The sequence below is a fragment of the Lutra lutra genome, chromosome 18 (assembly GCF_902655055.1).
Source record: "Lutra lutra chromosome 18, mLutLut1.2, whole genome shotgun sequence".
Lineage (NCBI taxonomy): Eukaryota > Metazoa > Chordata > Mammalia > Carnivora > Mustelidae > Lutra > Lutra lutra.
Genome location: NC_062295.1, coordinates 16,423,174 through 16,449,884, shown reverse-complemented (window position 1 = coordinate 16,449,884; position 26,711 = coordinate 16,423,174). Strand labels below are relative to the sequence as shown.

The window sequence follows — 26,711 nt, the reverse complement described above, 5'->3', positions numbered from 1 at the left end:
AGTTAGAATGGCAAAAATTAACAAAACAGGAAGCAACAAGGGCTGGCATGGATTTGGAGAAAGGAGAACCCTCTTACACTGTTGGTAGGAATGCAAGCTGGTACAGCCACTCTGGAAAACAGTATTTACACAAGATGTTAAAAATAAAGCTATCCTCTATGACCCAGAAATTGCACTACTAGGTATTTACCCCAAAGACGCAGATGTAGTGAAAAGGGGCATATGCACCCCAATGTTCATAGCAGCAATGTCCACAACAGCCAAACTGTGGAAGATGCTGAGATGTCTTTCAGTGGATGAATGGATAAACAAGATGTGGTTCATAAATACAATGGAATATTACTCAGCCATCAGAAAGGATGAATACCTACCATTTGCATTGACATGGATGGAACTTGAGGGTATTATGCGAAGTGAAATAAATCAAGCAGAGAAAGACTATTATCATATGGTTTCATTCATATGCAGACATAAAGAATAGTGCAGAGCACCATAGGGGAAGGGGGGAAAACTAAATGGGAATAAATCAGAGAGAGAGACAAACCATGAGAGACTCTGAACTCTGGGAAACAAACTGAGGATTACAGAAGGGAAGGGCTGGAAGTATGGAGTAACTGGGTGACAGGTACTGAGGAGGGCATGTGTTGTGATGAGCACTGGGCATTATACACAACTGATGAATTGTTGAACACTATATCAAAAACTGTATGTTGACTAACTGAACATATAAAAAATTTTTTAAATGTAAAAAAAAATAATTTAGAAGTTAACTCATAGCATTAAAAAAAACACAGATTCAGCAGATTCTGGAAAGATGGCAGAGTAGGAAGCTCCAATTTATCTCCCCATCTAGACTATATTACAGTGGCAGAATCTGACTGATAGAACTATTTTAGAACTCTGGAGTATATTGAAAGCTTTGGAATTCCAAGAGAAGATTTAGACCATAAATTGGGGTTAATTTTAATCAATTCCAGCTTTTGGCACACTAGCACTTACCATCCTTTATTCCTAGCACTATGGTAGCATCTGTGCATGTGTTCCTGGAGCAGCTTGCAAAGAGCTGGGGGAGCCAGCTGGCCTAAAGTTATCCTGTCCTCCAAATATTGGGCCTCTGTGTTCTAATTGCTTATTGCTGCTTCCTTCACAAAAAGCAAAGTAGAGCCCATTTGAAGGAAGAAAATAAGTCAATAGACACTGTCCCTGAGTAAGACCTGATGATAGATCTGTTACACAAATACTTTAAAACTACTTTCTTAAACATGATCAAAGAACTAAAGGAAGACATGGAGAAAGTCAAGAAAACAATGTATAAACATAATGGAAATTATCAGTAAAGAGGTAGAAAATCTAAAGAGAAACTAAAAGAAGTCCTGGAACTATTAAGTTTAATAACTGAAGTGAAAAATTCACTGGAGGAGTACAAAGGCAATTTTTTTAAAAGATTTTATTTATTCATTTATGTGAGAGAGAGAGAGAGAGCACAAGCAAGCAGAGAGAGAGAGGAGGAAGCAGGTTCTCCGCCGAGCAGAGAGCCCGATGCGGGGTTCGATCCCAGGACACTGGGATCATGACCTGAGCCGAAGACAGAGGCTTTAACCCACTGAGCCACCCAGGCGCCCCACAAAGGCAATTTTGAGTAGGCAGAAGAAAGAAGCAGGAGATTAAAAAGATAGGATAATGGAAATCACTGAGCCCATCAAAGAGAAAGAAAAAAGATTGAAGAAAAGTGGATGAAGCCTACAAAACCTGTGCAACACTATCAAGTGGATGAACCATGCGTTGTTAGGGTCTCAAAAGAAGAGAGTGATAAAGAGATAGAAAGAACGGTTGAAGAAATGATGACTAAAAATTTCTCAAATTCAGTGAAAGACATGCATATGAACAATCAAGAAGCTCAATGAACTCTAGTCAAGATGAACTCAGAGAGCCACACCAAGATGCATTAAAAATCAAACTTTCCAAAACCAAAGAGAGAATCTTAAAGAAGAGACATGAGATCCTCAATAAAACTTCTCATTAGAAAACTTCTAGGTCAGAAAGCAGTGGGCCAGTGGTGCCTGGGTGGATCAGTTGGTTAAGCGTCTGCCTTTGGCTCAGGTCCTGCATCAGATTCCCTGCTCAGCGGGGAGTCTGCTTCTCGGTCTCCCTCTGCCCCTCCCCGCTCATGATCTCTCTCTCTTGCCCGCAAATGAGTAAATAAAATCTTGAAAAAGAAGAAGAAGAAAGCAGCAGGCCAAAATATTCAAAGTGTTAAGATTGCTCAGGTCATGATCTCAGGGTTGTGGGATTGAGCCCCACATTTGGGCTCCACACTGGGCATGGAGCCTTGAGAATGCTTGAGATTCTCTCATTCTCTTTCCCTGTCTCCTCCTCCCACTCACTCTTTTGCTCTAAATATATATATATATATATATATGTATATATATATATATATATACATATATATATATATATATACACACACACATACATGATCCAACTATGGGCTGTCTACAAGATACTCACTTTAGATCCAAGGATACAAATACATTGAAAGTAAAAGGATGGAAAAAGGTATCCCATACAAATAGTAATGAAAATGGTAGGCTAGCTATACTAATATCAGACTAAATAGGCTTAAAAAATATGAGAAAAAGAAGGACATGAAATATTAGTAAAAATTTCAATGCAGCAAAAAATACAAGAGTTGTAAATATCTATGCATCTAATAACATATCATAAAATATACACTGCAAAAAATTGATAGAATTTAAGGGAAAAATAGTTGTACAATAATAGTTTGATACCTCAATACTGACCCTTAGTGACTGATAGGAAACCAGACAGAAGATAAGTAAATTGAGGACTTGAAAATACAACCAACCAACTAGATTAGGAAACATAGAGAACACTCTACCCAACAACAACAGCATATACATTCTTTCCTTTTTAAATTTAATTTTCTACTATGTTTAGCTAGCCAATATATATTGCATCCTTAGTTTTTGATGTAGCTAAGTGTACATGGGATATTTTCCAGAATGGAACATACATTAGGCCATAAATTGTCTCTATGGATTAAAAAAGACAGATATCGTACCAAATACTTTTAGACTACAATGTGAAGAAGTTAAAAATGAATTACAAAATAAAACTAAAAAAATTAATAAATTTGTAGAAATTGAACACCCTTTTAAACAAGGGATCAAAGAAGCAATCACAAAGAATGTTAGAAAAATGTAGAGATGAATGAAAATGAAAGCAGAACGTACCAAAACTTACATGGCTCAGTGAAAGCACTGCTTAAGAGCCAAATTGTAGCTTTAAATACTTACACTAAAAAATAACATCTCAAATCCACAATCTAACTTTACAACTCAAGGAAACATAAAAAGAAGAAACTAAACACAAAGCTAGCAGAAAGCAGGAAGTAATAGAGCAGAGCAGAAATAAATGAAACAGAAAAGAGAAAAACAATAAAGAACATCAGTGAAACCAAAAGTTGGTTCTTTGAAAAGATCAAAAAATTGACAAACCTCTAGCTAAACAGACTAAGGGGGGGTTGGGAAAAGGCAAGGTCCAATGCTTCACAACATCGGATTTGGCAATGATTTCTTAAACATGACACCAAAGGAAAAGAAAAGATTGGACTTCATGAAAATTTTAAAATGTTGTACATCAAAAAAAGACTATCAACAAAGTAAAAATGCAACCCACAGAATGGGAGGAAGAAACTAAATTTTTTAAAAAGATTTCATTTATTTGACACAAAGAGAGAGATCACAAGTAGGCAGAGACATAGGCAGAGAGTGAGAGAGAGGGAAGCAGGCTCCCCACTGAGCAGAGAGCCTGATGCGGGATTCGATCCCAGGACCCTGAGATCATGACCTGAACCAAAGGCAGAGGCTTAACCCACTGAGTCACCCAGGTGCCCTGAAGAAACTAAATTTCATATCCCATAAGAGATTAATACCTGGGACTTATAGAGAAGACCTAAAAGTCAACAACAAAAACAACAAACTGATTCAAAAATGGGTAGCAGAGTTGAATAGACATTTCTTCAAAGAATATAAACAAATGGCCAATAAGCAAGAAAACAGGCAAATCAAAACGACAATGAAATATCACTTTGCATTCATCATGAGATGCTCTCTTAGAACGTTTTGAAATGATCATGTGATTTTAATCTTTTATTCTATTAATGTAGTAGATCACACTTATTGATTCTATTTGTTGAACTATCCTTGCATCTCAAGGATGAATCCCACTTCATATTGGTGCATGCTGCTTGAATTGCACTACTGAATTCAGTTTACTTAGTATTTTGTTGAGAATATTTGCATCTATATTCATCAGTGATACTGGCCTATGGTTTCCTTTTATTGTAGTGTCCTTATATGGGCTTTGGTGTGAGAATAATTTTGACTTTGTAAACTGAGTTTGAAAGTGTTACCTTCAATTTTTTTGGAAGATTTTCAGAAGTGGCATTAATTCTTTAAACATTTGGTAGAATTCACCACTGAAATCTTCTGGTCCTGGGCTTTTCTTTCTTAGAGGAGGTTTGATTATTACTACAATTTCCATAGTCATTATTGGTCTGTTTGGATTTTATATAGCTAGAAGGAAAATTTCCAGACCATATGATAATTCTATTTTGGAGGGGCACTGACATAAAGTTTTCCATATCAGTATCTTTTTTAAATTGTTAAGACTTGTTTTGACATGTCATCCAGACATGTCATCTAACATACTCCTCATGTGCTTGAAAAGAATGTATATTCTTTTGCTGTTAGGTTAAAAGTTCTGTTTGTCAGGTCCATTTTAATATATAATGCTGGTTAAATTCACTCCTTACTGATTTTCTGTCTGGGTATTCTATCCATTATTGAGGTTTCCTGTTATTGTATCGGTTTCTTTTTTTCAGATCTGTTATTTGTTCATATAGTTAGGTGTTCTGATGTTGGGCGCATATATATTTACAATTATTATATCCTCCTATTGAATTGACACTTTTTATCATTAGTGTCTCCTGACAGTTTTAATTAGTTTACTTTGTCTGACATAAGTCTAGTCATTCCTGCTTTCTTTTGCTTACCAATTGTATGAAATATGTTTCCTTAACTTCACTTTCAGTCAGTGCGTATCCTTGAATCTGAAAGAGTTTTTTGTAGACACATCATAGTTGGATCTTTTTTTTTTCCATTTTCTTTTTTTTCTTTTTTTAAAATTTAAATTCAATTAGCCAAGGTATAGTTTTTGATATAATGTTCAATGATGCATTAGTTGAATATAACACCCAGTGCTCATTCTATCACATGCCCTCTTTAATTCCCATGACCCAGTTACCCCATTACCCCACCCACCTCCCTTTCTACAGCCCTCAGTTTGTTTCCCGGAGTCAGGTGTCTCACATTGTTTGTCTCCCTCTCTTATTTTTGTCCCATTCAGTTTTCCCTCCCTTCCTCTATTGTCCTCTGCACGATTCCTTATGTTCCACATATGAATGAGGCAGTCCTAAGAGGGAAATACATAACCATCCAAGCATCTCTGAAAAAATTAGAAAAATCCCAAATGCACAAGGTAAACTTACACCTAAGGGACCTGGAGAAAGAAAAGAAAAAAAAGCCTAAGCCAAGCAGGAGAGGAGAAATAATAAAGATTAGAGCAGAAATCAATGAAATAGAAACCAGAAAAACAGCAGAACCATAAGTGAAACTAGAAGCTGGTTCTTTGAAAGAATTAATAAGATCACAGTTGAATCTTATCCATTCAGCCGGGTTTTTTTGGGTGGGGGTGGGAGGGAGTTTAGTCTGTTGAGACTTACTGGTAGAGAAGGATTTGTCATTGCCATTTTGTTAACTGTTTTTTGTTTGTCTTACAGTTCTTCTGTCCCTCTTTTTCTCTCTTGCTGTATTCCTTTGTGTGTCATTGTTGTTGCTTTTTGATTGACTGATTGACTGACAGGTGTTAATTCCTTTTCCTTTCTTTAATGTAACTTCTTAGATATTTTCTTTGTGGTTACCAAGGGGCTTACACGAAATGTCTTATAACAGTCTCTTTTAAGCTCTTTTTAACAACTTGAATTCTCTGCTTTTCTCTTTTTCCTCCACATTATATGCTATTTATGTCACAATTTATATCTACCTGTCTTGTATTATATATCCATTAACATAACTTAGTTATAGCTGTTTAAATACTTTTTTTCTTTTCTATTTTTCTAAGATTTTATTTATTTGACAGAGAAAGACAAAGTAAGAGCATGAACAAAAGCAGGGGGAGTGGGAGAGGGAGAAACAGGCTTCCTGCTGAGCAGGGAGCCCAATGCCGGGCTCCATCCTAGGATCATGGGATCACAACCTGAGCCAAAGGCAGATGCCTAACAACTAAGCTGCCAGGCGCCCCTAAAATTTTTTTTTAACTTTTACAGTATAATTAAAAGCAATTTACCCACCACCAATACAGTAAAACATTTCTGGTTTTGATCTTTATCAATGAGATTCATATTTTGTTAGGCTCTCATATTGTTTTCTGTCCTTTCTTTTACCTTGAAGAACTCTGTTTAGTTTTTTTGCTTTGTCTCGTTTTTGTTTTGTTGTTGTTTTTTGTTTGTTTGTTTGTTTGTAAGAGTGTTCTAGTGGTGTTAAACTCCCTCAGCTTTTGTTTGTCTGAGAAAGTCTTTATCTCCCCTATACTGAAGTAAACATTTGCTGGGTATAGTACTCTTTGTTGGCAATTTTTGTCTTTCAGCACTTTGTTTTGTTTATTTATTTATTTTTTTTTTTACTATATCATCCCACTCACTTCTAGCCTGTCTCTGCTGAACAATTTTCTGAACATTAATGGGGGTTCTCTTGTATGTAACGAGTCACTTTCCTCTTGTGATTTGCAAAATTCTTTGTCTTTAACTTTTCATAATTTGATTATGTGTCTCGGTGTGGGTTTCTTTGGATGTACATTTTTATTTTAATGCTTTGGTATTCTAGATCTGATGCCTATGACCTTCCCCAGTTTTGCAGTTTTTATCTATCTTATTTTGAATAAGTTTTCTGCTCCTTTCTCTTTCTTCCTTCTTAAGCTTCCGTAATGCATATATTGGTCCTCCTGATAGTGTCCCTTATGTTTCTTATGCTATCTTCACTTTTTTCATTTCTTTTCCTTTTTCTCTGATCAGAGGATTTCCACTGACTTGTCTTTGAAATCTTACCCTTTCTCCTGCTTGATGTAGTCCACTGCTGAATTCCTCTATTGAATTGTTCAGTTTAGTTGTTAGATTCTTCAGATATATGATTTTTGATACTTTTATGCTTCTCTTTATTGAAATTCTCATTTAGATCATGCTTTGGTCTCCTGAACTTGGTTAGCATACTTAAAATCACTGCTTTGAACTCTCTAGCAGATAAATCACCTATCTCATTATGGTCTTTTCTGGATATTTACCTTGCTCTTTTGTTTATAATATATTTCACTGTCTCTTCCTTTTTCCTCTCTATATTGCATTAAATAAATTAATTAAATAAAAAAGCCAACTTACCCTGCCTAGATAAGTTGGCCTCACATAGGAGAAGAAATCATCTGGCCAGGGGTTCTCCATACCTCTTAAAACTTTGTGCTTGTCAAAACCATTGCTTATGTTAGTGATCCTGGGAGATTAGGGTGTATCAAATCCCATCAAGCAGAGGAAGTGCCCACAAGCTCATTCAGGTTCCTGGAAGAGTACTAATTTCTTAACCCATTAGTTCCCAGATGCAGATTAATCTGAAGTTCAACTTTTGTTGGGATGTTAGATATGTAGTCTAGCCCCTCCTGCAAGAAACTGGGAGCTGGGTATGTTGGCCTACTTGCTTTGTGCTGAGCCATCCTGTCAGACCCAGAGCTAGAAGATTTGGGGACCAGTCCCTTGGGTGGAAGCCATAAAAACTGAGAAGCTACACGTATGGTTTAAAGTTTTCAGTCCTCAGGCAGAAGCTGGGAATTGGGGATTCCCTCCTGAATGTAAGACACTGTGTTGTAGGTGGGGTTTACAGAGAGAATGTGTTCCAACTTATCCTACCCTTTTTTATGTATTTCCTCAATTGTATGATGTGTAAGAATCTCCCAATTCATTTCTGGATTTCTTGCAGAAGGAAATGATCTCTGTGTAACTATTTATTCAGTGTATCCATGGAATGAGGGAAAGTTAGGAGCCTCCTATTTCACCATCTCATTCTCCAGTAGTTTCAAAGAACAGTAAAGACACTCTTGTCTTAGATTCTCAGAGTAAGGCTGCTCTTATTATCCTATCACTTCCCTCAAAAATGTATTTCTCCCTCTGAAATCCACTGGCTGAGTCAACAGTATCAATATCGATACCTGCCATGATTCCTACCTATCACTTTCCACTACTTTCCTCTTATCTCTCCCCCAAGTAATCATGCTACTCACATCTCAGATAGTAATCATGTCTTACCTCTAGAAGATTTTTGGTGATACTTAAGTTCTCAATAAACACATCCCCAGAGGTAGCAGTCTCTTCTCCAGTCAATATTTTGAAGGTAGTACTTTTTCCAGCTCCATTTAATCCAAGCAATCCAAAGCATTCCTTCTTTTGGATTCCAAGGGAGATATTTCTGACAGCCAAAACAGCTGGACATGTAAAGTATATCTTAAAAAATACAGAAAGCACAATATAGCAAAGGATATTTATAGGTTAAATTTTAAAAATACATCAGACCCCTATGGACCACTCTGGACCTCAGACAACTTCACAAAAACTCTCCTACTCTGTTGGACTAATACACACAGATTCAGAAGACCACAGTGAGCCCTTGATGCTAATGACATGATCTTTAATAGGAATGAAATCATAAATTGGCCATTGAACAATATTACCTTTGTGAGTTCCTTAATAAGTACTGTGAAATTCAGGGATTCCTGAGGTTGCTCCAGGATTCTGTTTCTCTCATATTGCACATCATCATCTTCAGATTCCCCAGATAATTCTGTGGACACTATTTCCTATATTTTCAAAAACAGCATCACAGAAATGGAGACTTCTTAGACATCAGGTCTAGATAACTGGTTGGCTTCAGGAAGGCTTAACTGGGGATTTATCTCAAAGATGTCAGAACAGAAATTTCAAATCATTCCCAAAAAACTTCCTACATACCTGTCACACTGTCATATCCCCTATTTCCGAAGTTTGAAAACTATACTCCTGCCCATGAGCAAGTAGCTTGTTCCTATCAAAATGGACACTTAATCAAAAACTGGAACCATGGGCTCCTGGGTGGCTCAGTTGGTTAAGTGACTGTCTTCAGTTCAGGTCGTGATCCTGGAGTTCCGGGATCAAGTCCCACATCAGGCTTTCTTCTCACCAGGGAGTCTGCTTCTCCTGCTGACCTCTCTCCTCTCATGCTCTCTCTCTCTCTCTCACTCTCTCAAATAAATAAATAAAATCTTGGGAAAAAAACTGGAACCACAACACACACTATAAATTATAACCAAATACTATTTGCTAATTACATTTATTTTATAAGATATCAATAGAATTAAGAATAGGGAAGATTAACTCTTTCTTTTCTGAGAGGAAGAGTGGAATCCAAGGACCATTTCACAAGGTAAATAAACTGAATTTAAAAAAATAAATAGGAGTTAATTAGGAGACTTATAATGGGAAGGGAGAAAAAAGGGCAGGGCATTCCACATGGTAGAAAGAGTATGAAAGAATAATCTAAGCTTTGTCCATTATTCTACTTTAATTTTTAACTTCCTGTTTTGAAAAAATTTTGATTTATGGACAATTATAAACAGAGGATAATTCCAGTATGCATTTTAGCCTTCTAAGGTTAACACCTTACATAGTCATGGTACACTGATCAAAATAAAGAAATTAACATTGGTTCAATTCTAGGAACTACAGATTTTATTGTAGTTTAGTGCAAAATATGCTGAATAATTTTAATGCCACTTTTAGTCTAAACTTTTAAAGCACAACATATCCAGACAAGTGCATAAATCATAAACCCACATCTTAATGATTTTTCACAAGGTGAACATATTTATGTAATCACCCCTGATAAAGAAAACAGAGCATTACCTCAACAGTAACTGGAATCCTGACTTGTAACTCCAAATATTATATATTAGTTTTGTCTGTTTTTGAAATTTATATGAACGGAATTCTACTTTATTTTTTAATTTTTAAATTAAGTTTAATTCCAGTAAACACACAGTTTTAAATTAGTTTTTGGTGTACAATATAGTGATTTGACAATTCTACATATGACTTATGTTCATTGTGATGTGTACTCTTAATCCCCTTCACCTATTTCACCCATTCCACCCACCAACCTCCCCTCTGGTGACTGTCAGTTTGTTCTCTATAGTTAAGAGGCTATTTCTTGGTCTGACTGTCTCTTTCTCTTAACAGAATTCTACTTTATGTAACTTTTCTGTGTCTGGCTTCTTTGGGGCAATATTATAGTTGTGTTATTATGCCATGCTGTTCCATATGAGTTATAGCCTGCTTCTTCTTGTTGCTATATTCTATTGTGAGAACAGACATTTCTTTTGTTATATTATGTTAGTCATCATACAGTAAGTACATCATTAGTTTTTGATGTAGCATCCCATGATTCATTTTTGTGTACAACACACAGGGCTCATTACCACACATGCCCTCCTTAATAACCATCATGAGGCTAACCCATTCCCCCCTACCTGTCTCCCCTCTGAAACCCTCAGATTGTTTCCCAGAGTCCATAATCACTCATGATTCATGTACCCCTCTGATTTCTCCCCCACTTTAGTTTTCCCTTCTTTCCCCTAATGCCCATTATATGACTGACAAACATATGGTCTGCTTCTCTCTCTTTTTTAAAGGGGGTCTATATGAATAATGCTGTGTGAACATTCTTGTAAATGTCTTTTGGTGAACATGAGTGTGCATTTCTGTTGGATTTATACCTAGAAGGGGAGCTTCTGGGTCTCAGTATGTGCTCATTTTCATAAACATATGAAGACAATATATTAGAAGGCAATGCAAGACCGTTTACTAAAGAGTTATCAGTTTATATTCCCAACACCAGTGTTTTGAGATTTCTAGTCATTCTGCAGCCTCAGCACTTACTATTTTTATGAGTCTGATTTGGTGTCCTTTAGTGGCTTTTATTAGCATTTACTGATGACTACTGATGTTGTGAATTTTTACATATATTTATTGCATATTTGGATATTCTTTTCTGTAAAGTCAGTGTCCCAAGTCTTTTGCCCACTTTTAAATTGGGCTTTCTGTCTTTTTCTTACTGATTAACAATTCAAAAATCTTTTTCCAGTTGGTGACTTGCCTTTTCATTCACTTGATGTCTTTTGATAATGATGCCCTCACTATCATGAAGGTATTTGCTATGTTTTTGTCCTAAAAGTTTATTATTTTACCTTTCACATTTAGATCTACAGAAAAGTTGTAAGTTACAAATGATTTATACAGAGTAAGACAGGAGTTAACTTCATTATTCTCAATGTGGATAACCAACTGGATCAGCACCGCTAATTGAAAAGAATATCCTTTCTCCACTGCATTATGTGTCAATGTTGTCATACATCAGTGACCACATATTTGTGCATCTATTTCTAGAAATTCTATTCCATTTGTTCTTGAATTTTAGCATGTGTCAGAATCAGCTGGATGGCTTATAAAACATAAAATAAAACCAAAGCTTCTGATTTTAGTAGGTCTGGGGTGGGGCCCAAGAACTTGCATTTCCCTTTTTTTTTTCTTTTTTTTTTTTAATTTGACAGACGGAGATCACAAGTAGGCAGAGAGGCAGGCGGCGGCGGGTAGGAGAGCAGGCTCCCTGCTGAGCAGAGAGCCCAACACGGGCCCAATCCCAGGACCCTGAGATCATGACCTGAGCCAAAGGCAGAGGCTTTAACCCACTGAGCCACCCAGGTGCCCCCAAGAACTTGCATTTCTAAAAATGAAAAATTCCAAGCTACTACAAATAACCACCCCTTAAGGAAAATTATTTTTCTAATACATTGTTTTATTTGTCTGTTTTAGTTACTACAGTTTACAAAAAATACTTATATATGGTAGTATTAGTGCACTACTTTTGTTCTCCTTCAACACTTCCTTGGCTATCCTTGACATTTTGCATTTCCATGCAAATTTTAGACTCAGCTGATCATTTTCCACATATAAACATGCACACACAAAAATACCCACTAGCATTTTGATTGGAATTGTTTTGAATCTTTAGATCAATTTGGGAAAAAACTATCATTTTCCCAATATTGGGTTTTCCAAAGCAAGTACATGGTATTCCTTGATTTATAGGTCTTCTTCAATCTCTCAATAGTGTTTTGTACTTTTCCATATAAAGGTCTTGTATAAATTCTGTTAGACTTATTCCTAGATATTTTTTTCTTTTTATGTTATTTGAATAACAACATTTTACATTTCACTTGTTTGTGGCTTATATATGGATATATAACTGATTTTTCTATACAGACTTTGTATTTAGCAATATTAATTTTAACACTTCATTCCTTTAACTATGTACACAATGCTGTCATTTGTAAATAATGAATTTTTAAATTTTTACAATTTTATGCCTATCATTTTTTTTCTTGCCCTATTGCATTAATACCTATAATAAATTGGATAAAAATGGAATTTAAAAATGGAATAAAAGGGAATAAAAGGTATAGCATAGGGAATATAGTTAATGGTATTGCAGTAGTGTTGTATGGTGACAGATGATAGCTACACTTGTGGTAAGCATAGCATAACATATAAACTTGTGAACTTACTATGTTGACACTTGAAACTAATCTAACATTGTTCAACTTGGGTCATGATCCTAGGGTCCTGGGATCAAGCTCTGCAGTGGGCTCCCTGCTCAGTGCAGAGCCTGCTTCTCCCTCTCCCTCTGCCTGCCACTCCTCCTGCTTGTGCTCTCTCTCTGTCACGTAAATAAATGAAATCTTTTAAAACAATCATATTATTTGATGTAGATTTTTCTTGTGGTTACTTTTTACCATATTAAGGAAGTTCCTTTCTGGTTTTGGTTTGCTAAAGAATTTTATAAGAAATACAATTTTATCAAATCATTTTTCTGAATCTCTCAGGATTGTAATTATTTTTCTGATTTTTCTTATTAATATAGTGAATTATGTTTTATTAGTATGGTGACTTAAAGTGTTACACTGTTGACTTAAATTGAATTTAAGTTAAAAATTAAGAAAAAATAAAGTGTTACACTATGCTTGCATTCCTGTAATAAACCTTACCAGGTGATGAATTCAAACTAACATTTTTGTGAAGGATTTTTGCATCTGTGTCCATAAGCACAATTCATCTGTAATTTTCTGTTTTGTAGCATTATTTATAGCTATTATTCTCTAAGCTATTATGGCCTCACAAGACAGCAAGACAGAAAAATAAAGGTAAGAAAATAAATCAATAAAATAGAAAACAAAACATATAACAGAGAAGTAAAAAATTCAAAAGTTGGTTCTTCGGAGAGATTAATTGGTTAAACACCTACCAAGAGTAATTAAGAAAACAAGGTTGGGGGAGCAGAAAAACTACAAATACTAACAGATATTAAGAACAAAACAGAAGAACAGGGGCGCCTGGGTGGCTCAGTGGTTAAGCCTCTGCCTTCGGCTCAGGTCATCGTCTTAGGGTCCTGGGATCGAGCCCCGCGTCGGGCTCTCTGCTCAGCGGAGAGCCTGCTTCCCTTCCTCTCTCTCTCTGCCTGCCTCACTGCCTTCTTGTGATCTCTGTCTGTCAAATAACTAAATAAAATCTTAAAAAAAAAAAAAACCAGGGGGACCCGAGTCAAGATGGCGGAGAAGTAGCAGGCTGAGACTACTTCGGGTAGCGGGAGATCAGCTAAATAGCTTATCTAAAGATTGCAAACACCTACAAATCCAACGGGAGATTGAAGAGAAGAAGAACAGCAATTCAAGAAACAGAAAATCAACCACTTTCTGCAAGGTAGGACTGGCAGAGAAGTGAATCCAAAGCGACGGGAAGATAGACCGCGGGGGGAGGGGCCGGCTCCCGGTGAGCGGCAGAGCAACGGAGCAAAATCAGGACTTTTAAAAGTCTGTTCCGCTGAGGGACATCGCTCCAGAGGCTTAACTGGGGTGAAGCCCAGGCGGGGTAAGCGCGGCCTCAGGTCCCGCAGGATCGCAGAAGGATCGGGGGTGTCTCAGTGTCGCAGAGCTTACCGGTATTAGAACGGGGAAGCCGGCTGCAGAGACAGAGCCGAGGAGTGACTCTCAGCTCTGGGTTGCCTTGAACCGGTCGCAGGCTCGGTCAGCTCGGAGCGCGGCCGGAGGCCAGGGTGACGGGAGTCATTTGGCGCTGTTCTCTGAGGGCCCACTGAGGAGTGGGGCCCCGGGCTCTCGGCTCCTCCGGGCCGGAGACCGGGAGGCCACCATCTTTATTCCTGTCCTCCGGACTCTACGGAAAGCGCTCAGGGAACAAAAGCTCCCGAAAGCGAACCCGAGCGGATGACTCAGCGCGGCCCCGGGTAAGGGCGGTGAAACTCCGCCTGGGGTAAAGACGCTTGAGAATCACTACAACGGGCCCCTCCCCCAGAAGATCTACGGGAAACCCAGCCAGGACCAAGTTCACCTACCAAGGAGAACGGCGGAATTCCAGAGGAGAAGAAAGCAAAGCACGGAACTCATGGCTTTCTCCCCATGATTTTTTTTAGCCTTGCAGTTAATTTAATTTTTTTTTCTTTTTCAATTTTTTTTTCTTTTTCTCTTCTTCTGCTAAATTTTTTTTAACTTTTACCGTTTTCTTTTTTTAACGTTTTTTAAATAGTTTATCTAATATATATATTTTTTTTCCTCTTTTTATATTTTTTCTTTATCGGCTTTCTTTTTTTTAATAGTTTTTTTTTTCTTTCTTTCTGAACCCCTTTTTATCCCCTTTCTCCCCCCTCACAATTCAGGATCTCTTCTGATTTGGCTAAAGCATATTTTCCTGGGGTTGTTGCCACCCTTTTAGTATTTTACTTGCTCCTTCATAAACTCTTATCTGGACAAAATGACAAGGCGGAAAAATTCACAACAAAAAAAAGAACAAGAGGCAATACCAAAGGCTAGGGACCTAATCAATACAGACATTGGTAATATGTCAGATATAGAGTTCAGAATGATGATTCTCAAGGTTCTAGCCGGGCTTGAAAAAGGCATGGAAGATATTAAAGCAACCCTCTCGGGAGATATAAAAGCCCTTTCTGGAGAAATAAAAGAACTAAAATCTAACCAAGTTGAAATCAAAAAAGCTATTAATGAGGTGCAATCAAAAATGGAGGCTCTCACTGCTAGGATAAATGAGGCAGAAGAAAGAATTAGCGATATAGAAGACCAAATGACAGAGAATAAAGAAGCTGAGCAAAAGAGGGACAAACAGCTACTGGACCACGAGGGGAGAATTCGAGATATAAGTGACACCATAAGACGAAACAACATTAGAATAATTGGGAATCCAGAAGAAGAGGAAACAGAGAGGGGAGCAGAAGGTATATTGGAGAGAATTATTGGAGAGAATTTCCCCAATATGGCAAAGGGAACAAGCATCAAAATCCAGGAGGTTCAGAGAACCCCCCTCAAAATCAATAAGAATAGGTCTACATCCCGTCACCTAATAGTAAAATTGACAAGTCTTAGTGACAAAGAAAAGATCCTGAAAGCAGCCCGGAAAAAGAAGTCTGTAACATACAATGGTAAAAATATTAGATTGGCAGCAGACTTATCCACAGAGACCTGGCAGGCCAGAAAGAGCTGGCATGATATATTCAGAGTACTAAATGAGAAAAACATGCAGCCAAGAATACTATATCCAGCTAGGCTATCATTGAAAATAGACGGAGAGATTAAAAGCTTCCAGGACAAACAAAAACTGAAAGAATTTGCAAATACCAAACCAGCTCTACAGGAAATATTGAAAGGGGTCCTCTAAGCAAAGAGAGACCCTAAAAGTAGTAGATCAGAAAGAAACAGAGAAAATATACAATAACAGTCACCTTACAGGCAATACAATGGCACTAAATTCATATCTCTCAATACTTACCCTGAATGTTAATGGGCTAAATGCCCCAATCAAAAGACACAGGGTATCAGAATGGATAAAAAACCAAAACCCATCTATATGTTGCCTACAAGAAACTCATCTTACACCCGAAGACACCTCCAGGTTTAAAGTGAGGGGGTGGAAAAGAATTTACCATGCTAATGGACATCAGAAGAAAGCAGGAGTGGCAATCCTTATATCAGATCAATTAGATTTTAAGCCAAAGATTATAATAAGAGATGAGGAAGGACACTATATCATACTCAAAGGAACTGTCCAACAAGAAGATCTAACAATTTTAAATATCTATGCACCTAACGTGGGAGCAGCCAACTATATAAACCAATTAATAACAAAATCAAAGAAACACATCGACAAGAATACAATAATAGTAGGGGATTTTAACACTCCCCTCACTGAAATGGACAGATCATCCAAGCAAAAGATCAACAAGGAAATCAAGGCCTTAAATGACACACTGGACCAGATGGACATCACAGATATATTCAGAACATTTCATCCCAAAGCAACAGAATACACATTCTTCTCTAGTGCACATGGAACATTCTCCAGAATAGATCACATTCTTGGTCCTAAATCAAGTCTCAACCGGTATCAAAAGATTGGGATCATTCCCTGCATATTTTCAGACCACAATGCTCTAAAGCTAGAACTCAATCACAAGAGGAAATTTGGAAAGAACCCAAATACATGGAGACTAAACAGCATCCTTCTAAAGAATGAATGGGTCAACCAGGAAATCAAAGAAGAATTGAAAAAATTTATGGAAACAAATGATAATGAAAACACAACAGTTCAGAATCTGTGGGACACAACAAAGGCAGTCCTGAGAGGAAAATATATAGCGGTACAAGCCTTTCTCAAGAAACAAGAAAGGTCTCAGGTACACAACCTAACCCTACACCTAAAGGAGCTGGAGAAAGAACAAGAAAGAAACCCTAAACCCAGCAGGAGAAGAGAAATCATAAAGATCAGAGCAGAAATCAATGAAATAGAAACCAAAAAAACAATAGAACAAATCAACGAAACTAGGACCTGGTTCTTTGAAAGAATTAATAAGATTGATAAACCCCTGGCCAGACTTATCAAAAAGAAAAGAGAGAGGACCCAAATAAATAAAATCATGAATGAAAGAGGAGAGATCACAACGAACACCAAAGAAATACAGACAATTATAAGAACATACTATGAGCAACTCTACGCCAACAAATTTGACAATCTGGAAGAAATGGATGCTTTCCTAGAGACATATAAACTACCACAACTGAACCAGGAAGAAATAGAAAGCCTGAACAGACCCATAACCAGTAAGGAGATTGAAACAGTCATCAAAAATCTCCAAACAAACAAAAGCCCAGGGCCAGACGGCTTCCCGGGGGAATTCTACCAAACATTTAAAGAAGAACTAATTCCTATTCTCCTGAAACTGTTCCAAAAAATAGCAATAGAAGGAAAACTTCCAAACTCATTTTATGAGGCCAGCATCACCTTGATCCCAAAACCAGACAAGGATCCCAACAAAAAAGAGAACTACAGACCAATATCCTTGATGAACACAGATGCAAAAATTCTCGCCAAAATACTAGCCAATAGGATTCAACAGTACGTTAAAAGGATTATTCACCACGACCAAGTGGGATTTATTCCAGGGCTGCAAGGCTGGTTCAACATCCGCAAATCAATCAATGTGATACAACACATTAATAAAAGAAAGAACAAGAACCATATGTTACTCTCCATAGATGCTGAAAAAGCATTTGACAAAGTACAGCATCCCTTCCTGATCAAAACTCTTCAAAGTGTAGGGATAGAGGGCACATACCTCAATATTATCAAAGCCATCTATGAAAAACCCACCGCAAATATCATTCTCAATGGAGAAAAACTGAAAGCTTTTCCGCTAAGGTCAGGAACACGGCAGGGATGTCCGTTATCACCACTGCTATTCAACATAGTACTAGAAGTCCTAGCCTCAGCAATCAGACAACAAAAGGAAATTAAAGGCATCCAAATCGGCAAAGAAGAAGTCAAACTATCACTCTTCACAGATGATATGATACTCTATGTGGAAAACCCAAAAGACTCCACTCCAAAACTGCTAGAACTTGTACAGGAATTCAGTCAAGTGTCAGGATGTAAAATCAATGCACAGAAATCAGTTGCATTTCTCTACACCAACAACAAGACAGAAGAAAGAGAAATTAAGGAGTCCATCCCATTTACAATTGCACCCAAAACTATAAGATACCTAGGCATAAACCTAACCAAAGAGACTAAGAATCTATACTCAGAAAACTATAAAGTACTCATGAAAGAAATTGAGGAAGACACAAAGAAATGGAAAAATGTTCCATGCTCCTGGATTGGAAGAATAAATATTGTGAAAATGTCTATGCTACCTAAAGCAATCTACACATTTAATGCAATTCCTATCAAAGTACCATCCATTTTTTTCAAAGAAATGGAACAAATAATCCTAAAATTTATATGGAACCAGAAAAGACCTCGAATAGCCAAAGGAATATTGAAAAAGAAAGCCAAAGTTGGTGGCATCACAATTCCGGACTTCAAGCTCTATTACAAAGCTGTCATCATCAAGACAGCATGGTACTGGCACAAAAACAGACACATAGATCAATGGAACAGAATAGAGAGCCCAGAAATGGACCCTCAACTCTATGGTCAATTCATCTTCGACAAAGCAGGAAAGAATGTCCAATGGAACAAAGACAGCCTCTTCAATAAATGGTGTTGGGAAAATTGGACAGCCACATGCAGAAAAATGAAATTGGACCATTTCCTTACACCACACACGAAAATAGACTCAAAATGGATGAAGGATCTCAATGTGAGAAAGGAATCCATCAAAATCCTTGAGGAGAACACAGGCAGCAACCTCTTGGAGACCTCAGCCGCAGCAACATCTTCCTAGGAACATCACCAAAGGCAAGGGAAGCAAGGGCAAAAATGAACTTTTGGGATTTTATCAAGATCAAAAGCTTTTGCACAGCAAAGGAAACAGTTAAAAAAACCAAAAGACAACTGACAGAATGGGAGAAGATATTTGCAAATGACATATCAGATAAAGGGCTAGTGTCCAAAATCTATAAAGAACTTAGCAAACTCAACACCCAAAGAACAAATAATCCAATCAAGAAATGGGCAGAGGACATGAACAGACATTTCTGCAAAGAAGACATCCAGATGGCCAACAGACACATGAAAAAGTGCTCCATATCACTCGGCATCAGGGAAATACAAATCAAAACCACCATGAGATATCACCTCACACCAGTCAGAATGGCTAAAATGAACAAGTCAGGAAATGACAGATGCTGGCGAGGATGCGGAGAAAGGGGAACCCTCCTACACTGTTGGTGGGAATGCAAGCTGGTGCAACCACTCTGGAAAACAGCATGGAGGTTCCTCAAAATGTTGAAAATAGAACTACCCTATGACCCTGCAATTGCACTGCTGGGTATTTACCCTAAAGATACAAACATAGTGATCCGAAGGGGCACGTGCACCCGAATGTTTATAGCAGCAATGTCTACAATAGCCAAACTATGGAAAGAACCTAGATGTCCATCTACAGACGAATGGAAGAAGAAGATGTGGTATATATACACAATGGAATACTATGCAGCCATCAAAAGAAATGAAATCTTGCCATTTGCGACGACGTGGATGGAACTAGAGGGTATCATGCTTAGCGAAATAAGTCAATTGGAGAAAGACAACTATCATATGATCTCCCTGATATGAGGGAGAGGAGATGCAACATGGGGGATCGAGGGGGTAGGAGAAGCGTAAATGAAACAAGATGGGATTGGGAGGGAGACAAACCATAAGTGACTCTTAATCTCACAAAACAAACTGAGGGTTGATGGGGGGAGGGGGTTGGGAGAAGGGGTGGGGTTATGGATATCGGGGAGGGTATGTGCTATGGTGAGTGTTGTGAAGTGTGTAAACCTGGCGATTCACAGACCTGTACCCCTGGGGATAAAAATATATGTTTATAAAGCTGTAAAAAAAAAAAAAAAAGAAAGAAAGAAAGGATGAATCCCCAAGTTTTGTAGCAACATGGACGGGACTGGAAGAGATTATGCTGAGTGAAATAAGTCAAGCAGAGAGAGTCAATTATCATATGGTTTCACTTATTTGTGGAGCATAACAAATAGCATGGAGGACAAGGGGAGATGGAGAGGAGAAGGGAGTTGAGGGAAATTGGAAGGGGAGGTGAACCATGAGAGACTATGGACTCTGAAAAACGATCTGAGAATTTTGAAGGGGTGGGGGGTGGGAGGTTGGGGGCACCAGGTGGTGGGTATTGTAGAGGGTCGGATTGCATGGAGCACTGGGTGTGGTGCAAAAATAATGAATACAGTTATGCTGAAAAAAAAATTAAAAAAAAAATTAAAAAAAAAACAAAAACAAAAAAAAAACAGAAGATCACTGTGAACAGATTGTTGTCAATACATTTGATGATTTAGATGAAACCGGCACATTCCTTGAAAAATGCAAAATGAGAAAAGAATAGAAAACCTGCACACTCCAATGTTATATAATTTGAAACTCTTATTACAAATTTTCCCTCAAAGAAAATCCCAAATCCATATAATTTTGCCCTTAAATTCCTCATTCCCAAAACTCGACTGCCCTCAGAATGAAGTTCAAGATCCTTAGCATGGCACTTTGGAGGCCTTTCCCAGCTCAGCCACATCACTTTTTTTTCTTTTTTTGACATATAATGTATTATTTGTTGCAGTCATCCTGCCCTGCCTTTCAACACCTTGGCTCCAGACATAATAATAGCTCCTTGAATGTTTTCCAGCTCCTTGTCCGTTCATAAGTTGACCTCTATGCCTTGGACTCACTTTCTCAAGTGTCACCCAATGCCCAAAGCTTGGTTTTGTGACACCTAGATGCATTTACAGTATTTTGGGTTTCTGTTTATTAGAGCACATATTTTTTTGGATTGTATTTGTCTGAACTCTGATTTGGTCCCTGTCTTGAAACCCTTTCTCTTGCATCTCTGTGGAGGTCTCCTTTACTCTCTCTTCCAAGTCTGGGAATCTGTTTGTTCCTCCTGGGCCTCTCCCAGGAATCTGAGACCTGTCCAACATCTAGTATGATACCAGGTACATAGTAGGTACCTGAGGCATATCTTTGGAATGTATGACCTCAGCCTTGGGTGTTGGACTTTGCTGGTGCTAACAAGCTTTTTGCATGTTCACTTGACCTGACCCTTCAGTTCTTGGGCTTTTCCTACCCACTGAGAAATTCCCTATGTAATCTTGCAGATTAATGGCTCAGCTGAATAGGAGACACTCTAAGATCTGGACACCAGGTGCTGGCTCTACCGATGACACCTTAGCTGAGACTTTGCTCAGCATCTTCCCCACTTCTGGAGGCAATTCTGGGATATTCTCTGCCTTTTATGCCTCCATTAGTGCTATCATTCATACCTTACTCATGTACATTGTGTCTTGATTACCTATGGAGTCAGACCTGTACTGGCAAATGTGAAGAAAGACCACATTGGCATAGTAAGACTTTGGACTGAAGTCTAAGCTTATGGGACAGTCATGCAATTTCATCTATTTTGATAACAGAGAGGCTCCTTTTGCCTCAAAATATTTTTTCTTCTGAAAACACTTCAGACAGTGGTTCTCAAAGCATGAAGGAGTTGCAGAAGCACCACTTGAAAATCTATTACATATGCAAGTTCAGGCCCTACCTAAGGTCCACAAAATCAGCAACTCATGGAGCAGAGACCAGCAACTTGTATTTTAAGAAGACTTCCAGGAGAATCTGGTAAATGCCAGATTTTGAGAGCAAGTGCTATAGAGCCTTACTATCAAGTGTGCATTCTGTAGGCTGGCAGAATCAATACCACCTGGGAGTGTGTTAAATAGCTAGGGACCAAATTAGGGTGCATGAGCACTTTGGGAGGAAATGGCCCTCTGATAAGAGATGTTCAAAGGAAAGCTTTCTATTATAATAAAACTATAAAAAATACCATATTTTGACTGGCAAAGCTCAGAATGTTTAGAAACCACAAAGTTCAAATTACGATGAAGATCTTTGATTAACATGGATTTCAATCAACACAGACTGATTTATATTTCTATATTCAATAACGGAATTCGGCATGTGTGGAGACATGTTTTTGGTCTTAGAGATATCCCTAAGATCCATAGCCAGGTACTTACCTTATTAAATTTCTTGTAGATACCAAAGAAAATATAGTGAAACACAAAGGTTTTCACTTTCCATGAGGTGGTCTCCATAAGGAAAATCAAGACGAAGAAAATAAATCCCAAAACAGCCATCGCAATTAAAAATTTTCCTATTGCATCTTTTTCCAAACCATATACATTCATCTGAGTTACTGATGTCAATGACAAAGAAAAAGATATAGGTTTATTTAAAAAAATTATTTCAATAAGAAAACTCTAAGATGTCAACAAACTGGAAGTACCACAGAATCAAATAGAATGATTATCAAATAAGCACAAAATGGTATATTTAGTGGTATGTTTGATGACTTTATATGTCATGCAAAATATCTTCAAGATCCTTTAATTCCATGAATTTTGTCTTGCTATAGTTCTAGGCATCCATTATCAATATGCTGCCATATAGCCAGAACCTTTGGGTGAATGCCTGTTCACACTAATCAGAGTAGTGGGTAGCAACAGAGGCTTTCCTTGCCCCAAAATACATTTCCTTTGAAACTACTTCAAATGGTGGGTCTGAAAATATGGAGCAGTGGCAGTAGAATCACCTGGAATATGCTACATATGCAAACATTCTTACCTATAAGGGAATACTAACATTTAAACTAAGTTGGAAGTGCTAAACGGCTGACACTTTTTCAATTGTTTATGAGAAAAAAGTAATAATTACAAGGTTCTAAATTCATATATATATGTGTGTGTGTGTGTGTGAGTGTGTGGGTATGTGTGTGTATATGTGTGTATATAGTATATGCATATATGCGTATGTATCACATTTTCTTTATCCATTCATCCATGGAGATTCTATCCCATGAGAAAATGCATTATGCTAAAGTTTTGAATCTTAGCTCTAACTCGTACAAATTGTGTGACAGAGTAAGTTATTCAATTTTATATAAACTTTAGTTTCCTCAAAGTGAATATAACAACACATAACTTGATGGTCATTGTGAAGATTCAAAATAATAAAGGTAGAGCTATGTATGTCAAATAAGTAATAGGCCAGTGGTGTCTGACAAGTCCCAGATACTCACTTGCTTTACTACAATTTACGAAGGCAGGAACGTCTTTTGAGGAACACAGCAGCCTTATATTTTGGTTATGAAAATATTTACTGATGCTCATCCCAAAGTTATATATGGGTAACACCATCAATGAATCAAGTAGAAGGCTCTCAGAATCAGGTCCTTTGTGATTAAAAAGATAACATTAGCATGCTTTATACAAAATGAATTGCCCCAGGAAAACAAAATGTCTCCAATGAATTAAGTGGAGAAAATTACAAAGCTATATTATCCTCACAAAACTCTTACTTCTTGCCACTAAGTATATGTTTTGTAGCATAGTTTATGTTGATAATTACAGCACTGGAAAATCCTCTGCAAAGTTGATGTCCATATAACCTGTCCTCTGTCACCTGATGTGAATAGGAAATGCATACTAATTTCTCATTTTTCTTATCTTATCATTTTTCTTATCATGGATGAATAAAGAAACAAAGTTGTGGTAGGAAAGTCAGCATATGACAATAGTAGGAAAGAGACAAATATTTTATCAGCTGAAAGGAGATACATCTTCAGAGAACCAAGTTTAAAGCTCACTGAGGTTTCTTTAAATATTAATTTAATGTGTATAATAGTTGAAGACTATATATGAAGGAATAGGCAACACAATTACAAGTTAACAAAGGTCATTGTTGGACTTCAAGACTGAGCTCAGACTGTTGGTAATAAATATAAGATGATATGCCTGGGCAAAAAACATCTTTGTAAGACACTTTGATAAAAGTGAGATGGTCAACCAAGGAGGACAGAGAATGAGTGAAGTTCCTAAGATATAAATTTTCTAAGTGGTAAAGTCATATCAAGCCTGCCTCAAAGAGGGTAACAACTGGTGTATACGCAAATAATCTAGTATCCAGAAAGAATTCTGGACACTGACTGGCCCCCTGAATAGATGCCAAAAATAACAAGGAGCTAATGTTAATAAGTATTTAGCCTCTCTCCATAGAATACAAATGTTCTCTTTTCTTCTTTTAAAAAAATCTATTTATGTATTTGACAGAAAGAGAGAGAACAAGCAGCAGGAGCAGCAGATGTAAACGGAGAAGTAGGCTTTCTGCTCAATAGGAGGGCTGATGTGGGGCTTGATCCCAGGACCTTGGGATCATGACCTGAGCTAAAGCTTAACCGACTGAGCCACCCAGGCGCCCCTTATTTCTTATCCTCTTATTTCTAAGGAGTAGAGGAAAATCTTCCTACATAAAGAAAAGTAATATGCTAATATAACTGGTTTTGATTCAGTTTTGTCATGTAACAAAAACAAAAATCAATTTATGCAATAAATAAGAAAATTTTTTAAAAATTTTTAAGTAATATGATTCCTTAGCTGACAAACTGTTTAAAGATACCATATGAATGGGGTGTGGAGGGATACAAAAACTGAGGAAAAAATGGTTGTAAATGCATGGATAATGTTTAAAAATACTTATCTTCCAGATCGGCATGTGTACAAAGCAATAGGAGTAGAATACCAATCAACCAAACTGGATACAATCATAAACAAGTGTGGCCATTTTGTGTGTAATGACCAAAAATTAACTCTCTCTGTAGGATTTAGAGAAAAGGAGAATTACTATCTGTTGTTTTGGTTTGCCTCTCTCTATATTCTCCATATTTCTGATAATAGTTTCCTGATTTTCTTATCATCTCTGAATAATGAGTTCAGTTTCTTTTCTAATTTCACATTCTTTATTCTCACCTATTACTACATTGACTAGGGCCTTAGGTGTAACATTGATTTGAAAGGGAATGTTGGCAACCCACAGAATGGGAGAATATATTTGTAAATGACACTACAGACAAAGGGCTGATATCCAAGATCTATAAAGAACTTCTCAAATTCAGCACCCCCAAAACAGATAACGAAGTAAAAAAATGGGCAGAAGACATGAACAGACACTTCTCCAAAGAAGCCTGGTAGTGGGTTTTAAGGAGGGCACCTATTGCATGGAGCACTGGGTGTGGTACATAAACAATGAATCTTGGAACACTGAAAAAAAAATTAAAAAAAAAAAAAGAAAGAAGTGGGGTGCCTGGGTGGCTCAGTCGTTAAGCATCTGCCTCCATCTCAGGTCATGATCCGAGGGTCCTGGAATTGAGCCCCATACCAGGTTCCCTGCTCAGCAGGAAGCCTGTTTCTCTCTCTCCCACTCCCCCTGCCTGTATTCCCTCTCTCACTGCTGTTTATTTCTTGGTTAAATAAATAAATAAAATCTTAAAAAAAAAAAAAAAAGAAGAAGAAGGCATACAAATGGCTAACAGACACATGAAAAAGTGTTCATCATCATTAGTCATCAGGGAAATTCAAATCAAAACCACACTGAGATACCACCTTACACCAGTTAGAATGGCACAAATTAACAAGGCAGGAAGCAAATGTTGGCAGGTTGTAGATAAAGGGGAGCACTCTTACACTGTTGGTGGGAATGCAAGCTTTACTTTGGTAAAGAGTATGGCGGTTCCTCAAGACGTTAAAAATAGAGCTACCCGACAACCCAGAAATTGCACTACTAGGTATTTACCCCAAAGATACAGATGTAGTGAAAGAAGGAGCACATACACCCCAATGTTCATAGCAGCAATGTTCACAATAGCCAAGCTGTGGAAAGAGCTGAGATGCCTTTCAACAGATGAATGGATAAAAAAGATGTGGTTCATATATACAATGGAGTATTACTCAACCATCAGACAGGTTGAAAACCCACCATCCACATCGACATGGATGGAAGTGGTGGGGATTATGCTAAATGAAATAAGCAGAGAAAGACAATCATCACATGGTTTCACTAATGTGTGGGACATAAAGAATAGCACAGAGGACCATTGGGGAAGGGAGGGAGAACTGAAGGTGGGTTGATCAGAGAGGGAGACAAACCCTGAGGAACTATAGACTCTGGGAAACAAACTGAGGGTTACAGAAGGGAGGGGGCCTGGGCGTGGAGTAGCAGGGTGATGGGTATTAAGAAGAGCACGTCTTGTGATGACTACTGGATGTTATATGCAGCTAATGAATCACCAAGCACTATATCAAAAACTAATGATGTACTATAGGGTGGCTAACTGAACATAATAAAAATAAATAAATAAAAATAAAAAGACCTCTGAGAGGGATGCTGCCTTGCAGCCCAGCCAACTTGATTTTAGCCCAATGTACCCTCTGATAGACTTCTCATCTACAGAGCTGTAGGATGATACATTTGTATAATTTACTAAGTTTGCAGTGACCTGCTACTGCAGCAATAGAAAACTAACACAGAAACTAATTGACAGCAATGTGACTAACTCAGTAAATGAGCACCACAGTATAAATTCTTCTACATGTTTCTT

At 37.6% G+C, this 26,711-nt stretch overlaps 1 protein-coding gene across 9 annotated transcripts in view; it reads right to left on the bottom strand.

The window, feature by feature from the left end:
- Positions 1 to 26,711, bottom strand: part of LOC125091001 (phospholipid-transporting ATPase ABCA3-like) — a 186,545-nt gene that overhangs the window by 17,744 nt on the left and 142,090 nt on the right. For all 9 annotated transcript variants that reach the window (XM_047714346.1, XM_047714349.1, XM_047714348.1 and 6 more), the window contains 4 exons: positions 23,358 to 23,510; positions 22,297 to 22,475; positions 8,851 to 8,976; positions 8,429 to 8,623 (listed from right to left, as the gene is read on the bottom strand). In XM_047714346.1, the coding sequence (XP_047570302.1) occupies positions 8,429 to 8,623; positions 8,851 to 8,976; positions 22,297 to 22,475; positions 23,358 to 23,510 (653 nt within the window). The remainder of the gene's footprint in view (positions 1 to 8,428; positions 8,624 to 8,850; positions 8,977 to 22,296; positions 22,476 to 23,357; positions 23,511 to 26,711) is intronic.